The following is a 12,604-nucleotide window of genomic DNA, read 5'->3' as shown; positions in this document are numbered from 1 at the left end:
ACACGGCAGTGGATGGCGACAGTCCCGCAGCAGCTGGCAAATCCATCCCGCCAACCTCCCAAACCCTTGTTCACATGTACGCAAGTCAGGTTTCCTAAGCTGGGGAGGACCTGTACCAATCCTTGAATGTGATAGACAAATTTCAAATGTACCACATATTGACTGATTTGTACTAATCTCCAAGAATGCAGTACCCTGTGTAAAACTTTACACGCAACTTTCTGAAATTACACTTACCCCAACTGTGCTGCACTAGGCTGCATATAGTAACACAGCTATTCTGGATAGAACGTTTTGACTGGGTAATCTACATGGCCTGGAGACCGCTATCAATGATTGGAGTTGATTCTGCACACAATGTTCAACTGGAGATATTCCTATGCTTTATTTGGAAGGTGTTACTGCAATTTTGGTCATGAGTTCTGCTTAATATATTAAGTAGACTCTTTCTAAGACAGGTTAACTGAGCAAACAGCTTTCATTAGCATGTAACAGACACTGTTTACCACAGACCTGTTATACATACTGGTCACACACAGCTCATTGGGAGACACAGTGGTGTCAGCAGAAAGCACTTCAGCCTTTGACAGTACAGCACTACACTAATCCCCTGAATGTATCATAATCAAACTGGTGTAACATATTTTGGGAACGTACAACACAATCTTAATTTACACTGCCCGAATCTGTATCACTAATCCTTGAAAATGTCGCAATACTCCTCCAAGACAACCTGCACCCCCTGAACGCATTACAACCATAGCACGACATCGCACAGGAGATGACCATCTTGCCCTTTGTACTTGTGCCAACTCTTCTGCAGTACAATTAATCACTCTGCTTTTACCTCACTGCTCTGCATTTCCTTCCTGTTTTCCTATTCTCAAATGTTATTACTGAACTTACCATCAATCCCGTTAGTCTGTGCATTCCAGATCGCTATAACCTGCTTTGTGAAAAGATATCTTCCGCCATGTCACATTCGGTTCTGCTGCCCACCACTTTAAACCTCTAAGAAAAGCAAAAAGCGCTAGAAATACTCAGCCGGCCAGGCAGGATCTGTGGTAGAGAAGCAGAATTATTGTGCCAGGCCCTTCATCAGAACGGGAAGAGTGAGCAAGTGTTTGCGGGGAGGGGAAGGAGGGAAAGAACAGAGGGAGAGGTGTGTGATGGGGGGGGGGGGGGGGTTGGGGTGGAGGCCAAGGTTGTCAGGTGACGCACTGCTTTCAGAGCTGTTGACAGATGAATGAGGGCAGGTAGGGAGAGAGAATACAAAAGGTGCTGAAACTAGTGAGATGCAGAACAGTACAGGTGCCATGGTGGAGAACTTAATGCTGAGCTTGCTGCTGCCCATCACTTTAATTCTCCACCCCACTCTGACCTGTGGCCTTCCGCACTGTTACAACAAGGCCCAATGTAGGCTTGCAGAACAGCACCTCATCCCCCAACTGGGCACTTTGCAACCTTCCAGACTCCGTATCGAATTCTCCAACTTTAGGTAACTCGTTCTTTCAATCTGTCTGTATCAGAACTGGCCGTTTCTGCCAATCATCCACCTGTCACTTTGGCTCAGATTTTCTCTCTCCATCAGTACAGCCTGACCTCTAAGGACATCTCACAGCCCTGCTATTAGTAACACAAAGCAGCATCATCTGCTTCTAACTGCCATATTAACCCATTTGGTCTTACCCTATCGGAGTTATGCCCTTTGTTCTACCCATCCCTCCCTCACCTTCTCTGCAACTTCAAACTAACTTGTTTTCTTCCTTTCCCAGTTCCGACTGAGGGTCTCGGAACTGAAACATTAAAACTGGTTTTCTTTTTCTGATCTGCCGAGTATTCCTGAAATTTTCTATTTTATTTCAGATTTCCAGCATCTACAGGGTTCTTGTTTTGATTTTCATGTCATGATCACACTGCGCTATCAAATTACATCTGCCTTGTTTGGGCCTATCTGGCAGTTCCACTGGTGCTAAAACATGAATCACTTCTGAATACGAGTTTTTAACCAGATATTGATACCCTTGGTTATGTACAAGAGACAGAAGTGCAAAGTTTTATTCACACCCTTGTTTCTGTTCAGATGAACCAGGCAAGAAGCCAATAATGGCTTCCTTCTTTAAAATGTTTTTATGTAATTTTGATGTTTGACAGCACAACTATCTTGAAGTGATAAAATATTAAGAGCCTTTTAAGAAATTCAGTAACAATCTGGGTTTTTGATGCTAACATTGATTTTAAAATATCTACTGCCTTACAATTAAGCTGAATTTTATTTTTTAAAACAATACAAGCTTATAATACAAATTAATTTAATATGCAATTCACATGGCTTTTTCCCCAGGGATCCGTAGAGATTGATTACAATGAAAGCAATCAAAATGATTTGTGTCAAAAAGATCCTACAAGTTAAGAGCTGTTGCAGGATTTAGGCACAGTTGAGATTGGCTGATTTAATTCCTGCCAGCACACTTTCCCTCCACCCCATCTCTCCACCATCTAGGCTTGGTTCAGGGCTACAAAGGCCAATTCTGGCAGTTATAACTGTCCTTGCTCAGGAGAGCAAACCTGGGATTTTGCTGAACTGAAGCCTCACACCGAGGTTTCCATTATACAACGACTAAGCCACCATGTTTCAGATTCCATTCAGCCACAGGTAGAGGCCAAAGTCTTTGTGCCTCAATCAAAACTGCACAGAAGTTCTTCTAACTGCAACCCCAGAGCAGGTTGCTATCTGGAGAGAAGTGAGACATGGCACCTGCCAGTAGTTTTGTCATTCTCCAGGAACTCGAGGATGCCACCAGGGACGGACTCATCTCCTTTGGGAGGAGACTGCTGTTCTGCCAGAGGAGTACACCGACTCCCAAGTGAACACTGAAGGACTCAGGGACCGGACAGCTGGTACGTGGGCTGTGTTCACTGGATTTGGCACACGGCTGGAAGTTACCCATTTACACCAATCCAACATTAATCCCATTTTCTTATCCTCCCCACATTCTCATCAGCTCCCCCAAGGCTCTACCACTCACCCACACAAGAGGGGCCAATTTACAGTGGCCAATGACCCACCAACCTGCATATCTTTGAGATGTAGGAGCAAACCAGAGCAGCTAGAAGAAACCCACAAGGTCATAGGAATACGTCAAACTCCACACAGACAGCGCACCCGAGGTCAGAATTGAACCCAGGTCTCTGGCGACGTGAGGCAGTGGCTCTACTAGCTGCACTTGTCTACTGGAACCCTGAGAGTTCTGTTGGCATTGGGGAGCATGATAGTGCCATCCTCCCTCAGGATCTCTCTTCCTCCCCCACCCAAGACAATATGCTCTCCATTGCTCCAGCAATCCCAAACTGCTAGCATGCATGGCAGCACACTGCAGTCAGATGCTAGCACCCCTAGGAATGCACCCATTGTGAGACCCCATCCCAGATATCTACTGTCTCTCTGTGTAAAAGGGTACAGCCTGGCCCTAGTCACTGTGGGGGCACTGTCAGAGTTAGGCCATCCAAATCTAGTGGGCTGGCACTCACATTGCAAGGGTATATATTATTAAACAATATACAAGTTTCATTTTGATATTGTTTTTCTTATTTCGTGAATTATATTTTCACTGATTTGATACTGTCTCATCAATCATTCATTTTAACTAGGCCACGGAGTTAATGTGCAGGGTACTTAGAAAATAACAAATGCACTGTATAATTATACTCAAGTTGCAGTTAGTATTCATGCTGGAAATTTTAGCACAATGAAGGACTTGAGAGCACTAAGAACTCACTTAGATTATTTAGACACGGCAACCAGTCTAAGCCCTAGCTAACCGTAATAAAGGAGCTCTCCATTGCAGTGTTGCATAAACTCTTGTACAATAAATATCTTGAATGTCAGTATACGATAATAATAACAGCAAGTGTTACTAATACTCAGTGGTCAGGCAGCATTCCGAGAGAAGAGAAACAAGGCTAACGTTTCAGGTCTAAGAGCCTTCATCAGAACTGGAGAAGTGAGGAAACAAATGTGTTTTCCACATCAGAGATGAGGATCGAGTGCAGAGCAAGATCAGCCAGGTGACTCAATGCTTTCGGAGCTGTCCAGTTAATAGGTGAACGAGGGCAGTTGGAGAGGGACAATAATAAGATAAAACAGAAGGACATGCTGGAACTTGGAACAAAGTACTGGAAACACCTAGCAGATCCAGCAGCATCTGTGGAGTTGGAAGAACCGCAATGTTACAGATGGATGACCTTACATCAGATTTGGTCAGTTCCTTCAAAGAAGGGCTGGTTACCTGAAATTATTGAATTAGATATTGAATCCCAAGGCTCGGCACACCTAACTAGAAGGATGAGGTGCTGTTTCTTGACCTTACGTTGACCTTTGTTGAAACCATGTAGGGTTCTCTATCCTTCTGAGTGGGTACAAAATTGAACTTACAATCATCTGGAAGCTCAAGATCATCCTTGTGGACAAGTGGACATTATACTACTGCCTGTCATCATCTCCTGATCACATGACATTCTGGTAAATGAATGGTTTGAAAAGCTCGTATGGCTCTGAAATGCGGAAGTGTAACGTCGTTCCTTCATTGGTACGAAGGATCGCCAGGTGTAGAGGAACAAGTAAATCACAGCCAAAGTGAACTGTGGATTAGTCAACGATCTGGTCATCCAGCTGTGGCTTGGTCACAACCTGGTACATTCTCCGGTCAAAAGCACATCCCGTAACCACTCCACAAAGGTTCACCTCAGACTCAGCCACCAGAGCAGTTTGTGATAAAGCTGTGATCCTCAAAACAAAGTAATGGCTTTGAGTTCACAAGGTTGTGAGCAGAGATACATTCTGCTGTGGCAGAGGCTTGATGACCATTAATTCTATCCAGTCTCTGTACTTCTGAAATGGACCTCAGTATCCAAGCGGTAGCCGACCAAAGAACAGCACAGGGCCGTGGGAATCCATTTCCCTGGTCTTTTCAGTTCTCAGCATTGCATCTGAATGTTTTGAAAACTATGCATTGCAAAGACAGGACCTTAAATGTGGAATCAAATATTGCCCATAATGCATTAACTTAAACACTTAATTCCAATGAGTCTCACAATCCATCTTGTAATGACTCTTTGCTACAAGTTACACATCTATGAGGGTGCTTCAAGAGCTAATCAGTGAATTAAATTGATTTAAATGTCAAGAATTTTTGAATCCAAAAAACTGTCCTCTAGAGGTGGGTGGGTCCTTGATGACTGGTACCAATAACTACAGTTGCCATGTGTCATGATGTGGCCTTGTAAAAATTCCATCTCTCAACCTTTTGTTTTGCAGGAAAGAGAATCAGTAACCACCCTAATGCTGTGATGAGCAGCAAACTGAGCTATTTCCATAATCATCTGGATCTAGAGCCATCAAATCCAGTGTGACAATTCAGACACCAGTGCAAAGCAGGGAGAGCTGCCTGTTAAATGACACATCTCTGTGACAATTGACTTGGAAAACTGGAGCCCATTGGTGCTGGGAACGTTGAGGTGGGAGTGTGTGTCCCCGTAGGCTCTGGTGACAGGGTCTACAAACGTGTGGACTTCTATATGTCTTGTCTTGGGGTCCCCAGCCTTGCCTGGAGCTCCCACTTAACACATGCATCCAGCAATACAGAAGCTGCCATCATAAGGAGCTTCCGAGTGCTCGAATGAGAGCTCACGGGCATCAGCGATAACTTGGAGCAATTTTCCGTTGAACAATTTCCCTGCACAGAATCCTGAAGCAAACTGTCAGTGAGTCTGAAGTGTCAGTGTGAGTGGCCCTTTCAGTGCCACTAACAGAGAGCATGGAAACCTGCCTGGTTTGTTTTTTTATTCATCCACATCTCCTGCATGGCTGACAAGGACAACATTCATTGCCCATCTTGAACCGTCCCCAAGTATGTGTTGAGCTGTCTTCTTGCACTTCCTCTGTAGCTCTAAACACTATATTCTGCATTCTTTTTCCTCTTGCATAACCTCAATGTACTTGGAAAGAGCTGTCAAGGTGGCACGCAAACAGAATATACTCACATAAAGCAGTTGGGGAGGGAGTTTCAGGATACAAACTACATGAAGGAACAGTGATACATTTTCAGGTCAGGACTGGTAATCAGTTTATTATTGTCAAATGTACTGAAATACAGTAAAAAAAAACTTTGTTTTGCAAGCCATCCATACAGATCATTCCAAATACAAGCACATGGAGGTAGTACAAAGGGAAAAGCAATAACAGAATGTAGACTATAGTGTTACAGTTACAGAGCAAGTGCAGTACAGGTAGACAAATGTGCAAGGGCCACAGACGACATGGTAGATTGAGAGATCAAGAGTTCACCTTTAATCATACAAGAAATCTGTTCAAGAGTCTTAAGTCCTTGAGCCTGGTGGTATGTGTTTTCAAGCTTTTGTATCTTCTGCCTGACCTTTTTTTTGGCAGGAAGAAGCAAGGATAACTGGGGTGGGAGGGGTCTTCGATTACATTGGCTGCTTTCCCCAAGACGGCAGGAAATGTAGACAGAGTCAATGGAGGGGAGATTGGTTTTCATGGACTGAGCCGTGCCCACAATTCTCTACCATCCTAAGCAGAGCAGTTGTAATCCCAAGCTGCAATGCCCTCTGTGGTGCATCTATAAAAATTGGTGGATGATGTGTGTGACTTGGAGGGGGATGAGTTTCTATATACCTTCTCCATCACCCTTGACAATAGAGATTGGGAAGATGCTGTTAAGTAGCTGAGACAAGTAAATGGAACACAATTTGTAGCTGGCACCACAGCCACTGTGTTGGTGGTGGAGCAGATGAATGCTTGGAGTGATTCATAGGGTGCCAACCAAGGCTCTTTAAGATGTGTTGAGCTTCTTAAGCATTGTTGGTGCCACACTCATCCAAACAAACGGAGAGCCATCACTCTCCTGATTTGTGCCTTGCAGATGGCAGAAAGACTTAGTATACAGGAGGTGGCAGGTCAGTTACTGCAGGACAAGAGTCTGTCCTGCTCTCAAAACCACAGGATGTGTGGCTGGTCTTAGGTTTTTGTTCTGGTGAAATTATGATCTCTATACCCAAGTCCAAGTCTCCCTCCTCAGTTATCCATGGAACTGATGTCAACATTTTGGTTGATGTATCCTCCCCTGCCCCTACCCCCCATCCCCATACCCCAAATCCAACTACCACCTCTATAACCACCACTTCATTACTACTACTTGCCAACCTGACTGTCCTTTATCTAGAGCAGCTCCCTCTTCAATTTCCTAAAATTAGCCCTCCACTAGTTAAGCACTGTCTTGCCTTATGATTACTATTCTTGAGGTGCTTGGCTATTCTGACATTCTCCATTTGACCCACTTCATTTGGCAATGTCTTCTCTCTCATTGAACAGGAAACACATTCTTACAAAAAGAAAAATTCCTCATCATGGCCCCCTCTGCTCTCACCACAATCACTATTATGATTGGTTATAAACTATCCCATTATCACCACACTATAGCTTGTGCACCCCTCAGCAATTTCCTGGCACATCTGCCCTTCTACCTTTGTCTTTTTTTTTTGACAGCCCACTGTAGCAAAACACTGCCTTGTTCCTCAATTCCAATCAAATACAGGCAGAGCCAGGTTATACAAGAGTTCTGTTCCTGAAAACCATCAGTAATCCAATTTCTCCATAAGTCAGAAATGTCTGTTTTCTATAGTAACCCACATCACTCTGCATACACCCAACTCTCTCATTTCATTGAATAATCACCCTAACACTATCCATGAATTTATATATACACACACACACGCATCCAGTCATTAATGAATACCATGAAACATTTCATTATTACTAGCTTGAAAAAGGTTTTAAAAAAAATGTATAGGAGAATTTGCACAAAGTTAGAATTTTATGTCAGGTCATTCATAACCTAGGGGGCCCCCTCTACATTCTGCCTTTGACTGCCCTGAACCTGCTCTCCCGATTCGTGTTCTTTCTATCACCGTAACATCTACAAAATTGTTGGCTCTTTCTTCACTTCCCCACTGTTCCTAAATACCTTGTGCCAAAGACTCCAAAATGAGATAATAATTGGAGCCAAAACCAGAAGGTGCTCAAAATCAGAGTCACAAACAAAATGCTGAAAGCATTCAGCAGCTTCAGTGGGAAGAGAAAGTCATTATTTTTGGGTCAGGGCTTTTCATCAGAACTAGAAAAGAGACAAATGTGCCAAGAGAAACAGCCGACATCTGTGGAAAAATATAGTTTATCTGAAATTATTAAACTCCATATTAAGTCCTAAGGATGGTACTGTGCCAGTTGGAAGATGAAGTGCTGTTCCTTGAGATTAAGCTGCAGATCACTGGAAGAATGAGAGGTTCAGAGATCAGCATGGATCTGGGTCAGAAGAGTAAACTGGCAAGTGACTGAAAGCTCAGGGTTACCCCTGCAAACCAGCCAGGGATCAGTTTCTCCAGCACAGTAGGCCACATTGTGAACAGCAAATGCATTACACTAACTTGGAAGAAGTACAAGTGGCTGCATCACCTGTTTGGATCCCCGGATTGTGAGAAAATGGTAAAGGACGGGTGTTGTATTCCCCAAGATTACATTGCAATGTGCTAAGAGAAGGCGAGTGGCTGGAATGTACGATTTCTCCCCCTCCCCCCTCATTTGTCTCTTAATTTGTTCCAAGTTTTATTAATGACCAATGACACGCATGCATTGTCCATCCTCAACAGTATTTGAGAAGACGGTGGTGAACCACCTTCTCAAATCACTTAAGCCTTCCTGTAAAAGTAGTTCCATTGTTTTTAAAACAAGTTCCAAGATTTGGACCTAGCACCATGGGAGGAACAGTAAGTCTGGATGGCGTGTGCCTTGGGAGGGGAAACCTGCAGGTTGTGGCATTCCCACATGTCTCAAGTCCTCGCTGGTGACAGAGGTTGAAAGCTCAGGAGGTGCTGTTATAGTAACCAATGTGTAACTGCAGTATATTTTATACCAATTTTTTTTTGGGGGGGGGGGGAGAAGAGTATATTCAAGGTGGTGGATGGGGGTCCAGTAAACTTACACTTTCTACAAAATTTAGTACATATGGCTAAAATAGAATCCTTCTTACTGAATAGCACACAAAAAGGGTATCAATAAAAGTGTCAGAAACAGGTCAGATATCAACTGCAGAGAGAAAAACCATTAAATTTTTGGGTCAATGACCCTTCATTACAACAGTTTTGACAAAAGATCATTGACCCAAAATGTTAACAATTTTCTCTCCACAGACACTACCTGACCCACTGAGTATTTCCAGCACTGTTACATCAGATTTTCAAAACCAGTGTTTTTTATTGCTTTTCAATTACAAACATACTGAGAGAAGTGAAACTCTGTACTGAAAACTTAAGTCTTGTTTAAAAAAAATCAAAACAAATCAGAATTTAAAGTATTGAATCCTGTGGTTCTAAAATTCTTGTAAAACCAGACTTAAGTTGGTGAAGCCAATTAACTTCTTTTCCAGAGCTAAAACGTTATGTTCAGTTCTGGAGAGAAGCTGGAAGGCACCCTGGATAACCAATACTGCTTGTGCCTAATACAGACAGTGACTAGTGTACAGAGCAAACACCAAAAAGGGAGAGAAGATATGTTAGGAAGGTAGCAATACACCAGTGACCCACCACCTCCCAGATCTGAATGGGGTTTCTTTTTAAATCTGCACAACGAGGAGGAAATTTTCCCTCAGTCAGATTCAACGTGTACTGTACAAGACCGAACAGCGATCATATGGGTGAACATTGAAGTAAACAACTCTCCGGAAGACTTTGCCACCAGATATTTCAACCAATTAGAACAACTTAAAAACACCTCTTTATTAGAGCAGACCGCTTAGTTAGTTTCTCGCTTCTCAACAGCAGCAATTGAAAGAAAAGCGTTAAAGAACAAACAAAGCCTGAATATAGAAAACAGGTCGGGGGGAGGGAACTGTCACAACAACCGAGTCCATACACCGATTTAGAACTCTCTGCTGCAACACAGAGCAGAACCTCAAAACACAAGGTCTAGTTTACATTAAAAAAAAGCTAATTTTACGATGTTCACCTAATTGAACCCCTATTCGAGTTTAAACAATGGGGTTTTTAAATTACGAACCAGAAGGTTTGAAATTATGGGAGGTTAATTTAGTAATTAGTTCGAAAATCCCCCCCCCCCCCCCGTTGGGGAAGACAAAAGATGTATTATCTTGACCTTTTCAGCTGCTGCATCTATCGCAGATTGATTGTAGAAGGAGGTGACAGTTTTAGATCTTTCCCTGGTTAGCTCGGAGTAGCCGGTCATGGAGGAGGTGGATCGCCACCTCTTCACGCCGGCAGCACTCGCTGGTGTTGTAGCGAAGCGGAGAAGTGGAGGGCCGGGGAATGGATACACAGTGAGCGGATACAGTCCGGATCCTCCACCACTGGCATGCAGCACAAAGACAACGGCTCGACCTCTCCACACGTTGGCCATCATTTCCACCTTGTTTTAAGCCCACTGGCCGTGCACAGACTTTTTTTTGTCAATTTCACCCTTCCAACTTCGCCTATCCCCCTTCCTATGATTTTAGTCCATGAATTTTGCTTTCCAGACAATATTTCCTACTGCGTGCAGCACAACAGCCCTGGAGATCCATATCCATCTCGCAACTGAGATCAAGGCACCACTTAAACTAACTGCCTTCACGATTCCGTCATGCAACAAACACATTTCTGCTGTCGTCTTCAAGGACAAACAACTACCCAGTCTTATTCATTGGTCGGCTCCAGCCTCCCATTTAATTATTAATAACCTCGGCACCAATCGTTTGAAAGGATCTTTCCCACAGCCGTTGGATACTACAGACGTCACGATAAATCAATTTTGTGTTTCACTGAGATTAAATTTCCAAGACAACATTAAAACATCGATTCGTTTTTTTAACCAGTTGATTTTTTTTTGCACTTTTTCAAATAAAAGTAACGCCACCTTTTTCCTGATTTAACAAACGCTGTCAATGAATACAGCATTGTCGACCGCTTCACTGACCTAATCTTGTACCAGGTGTGTAAACAGAGGCAAATATCATGACATCACTGCATTATTATTGGTATAAATTTAAACTTTAGTCATAAAAATAAAATGAATTATGCAATTCTGCATTTAACCAACTATATATTTATATTCTGTATTTAACCAAAGCATTGATATTTTAAAATTTAAACTTCAAACATAACAATAAAATGAACCATGCAATTCTGCATTTAACCAACAGTATTGATTTAAAGTAGCGATCCCCCCCCCCCCCAAAAAAAAACTCACATTAATTGGGTATTTTAAATCATCCAATGATACTGCTTTGGCAAACTTAGGGTTGAAGTGCTTTCTCTTTTTCGTCTTCAACTGTCCCTTAGGATTAAGGATGACTTTACTTCACTACAGTTTTGTGGGTCCAAAGGTGACTGATGAGGTCATTGTGGGAACCACAGCCTCTCTTAGTGTTGGTACAGGAGGTGGCTGGTGGTGTAGGTAGGGAGTTCTGTGTGCTCCCAATCTGTGGCCTCAACATCATCCCAAATGCTCCTTCTCACTTTGAGCAGTCATGGACCAGGAAGTCCCAGGTGTCAGTGGAGATACTACAAATCCTCAAGGAAACTTTGAGAATATCCTTGAATCTTTTCCTCTATCTGCCTGGTAATCTCTTCCTATAAAAAAACCTCAGAGTTGAGTGTCTGTTTCCAGAAGTCTTGGTAGTGGTCATGTGAACAACATGGCCTCCCGATGTAACCAACTGGGGCCTCATTGCTGGGGATGTTGGCCTGGGAGAAGACATTGATGTTGGTTCGCTTATCCTTTCAGTGAATTTGGAGAACTTCATGGAGGCAGCCTCGGGAGTATCTTCCCAGCACCTGGTAGATAGTCCAGGCCTCATATACACAAAGAGGTGCAGAGACCATTGCTACCTGGTAGACTATGAGTTTTGTCCCAGGTCTAATGTCCTGATCTTCAGTTTCCCTTTTCTTCACTCAACCAATGGCTGAGAAAAGTTCCCGATTCATCGATGTCTGACTTTTCCAAGAGCTGGCTCCTAAGATGTGAGTACAGGAACTGGAATGCCACATTACAACTGTACAAGACATGGGTCAGGCTACATTTGGGATATTGTGCAGTTCAGGTCAGCCTGTGATGGGAAAGAATTCATTAAACTGCAAAAAAGATTAATGAGGATGTTACCAGGATTGGAGGGCTTGGGTTATAAGGAGAAACTGGATAGGCTGGGACTTTTTTCCCTGGAGCATAGGAGACTGAGGGGTGACCTTACAGAGGTTTATAAAATCATGAGGAGGATAGATAAGGAGAACAGCCAAAGTCTTTTCCCCAGGGTAGGGGAATCTAGGAGAGAGCATAGGTTTAAGGTGAGAGGGGAAATACTTAAAAGGGACCTGGGGGGCAACTTGTTCACACAGAGCGTGGTGGGTATATGGAATGAGCTGCCGGAGGTAGTGGTAAAGGTGGGTACAATTATGAAATTCAAAAGGCATTTGGACATGGATAGGAAAGGTTTAAAGGGATATGAGCCAAATGGGACTAATTCAGTTAGACCACTTGGTT

At 43.2% G+C, this 12,604-nt stretch overlaps 1 protein-coding gene across 4 annotated transcripts in view; it reads right to left on the bottom strand.

Annotated features, from left to right (window-relative positions):
* The window catches only part of bckdk (branched chain ketoacid dehydrogenase kinase), a 50,221-nt gene extending 39,478 nt beyond the window's left edge, over positions 1-10,743 (bottom strand). For all 4 annotated transcript variants that reach the window (XM_052035751.1, XM_052035752.1, XM_052035753.1 and 1 more), the window contains exon 1: positions 10,226-10,743. In XM_052035751.1, the coding sequence (XP_051891711.1) occupies positions 10,226-10,489 (264 nt within the window). In that variant the 5' untranslated portion in view covers positions 10,490-10,743. The remainder of the gene's footprint in view (positions 1-10,225) is intronic.
* Positions 10,744-12,604: the final 1,861 nt, after the last annotated feature.

The sequence above is a fragment of the Pristis pectinata genome, chromosome 21 (assembly GCF_009764475.1).
Source record: "Pristis pectinata isolate sPriPec2 chromosome 21, sPriPec2.1.pri, whole genome shotgun sequence".
Lineage (NCBI taxonomy): Eukaryota > Metazoa > Chordata > Chondrichthyes > Rhinopristiformes > Pristidae > Pristis > Pristis pectinata.
The sequence above is the reverse complement of the archived record's forward strand: the minus strand, read 5'-3'. Positions and strand labels throughout refer to the sequence as shown.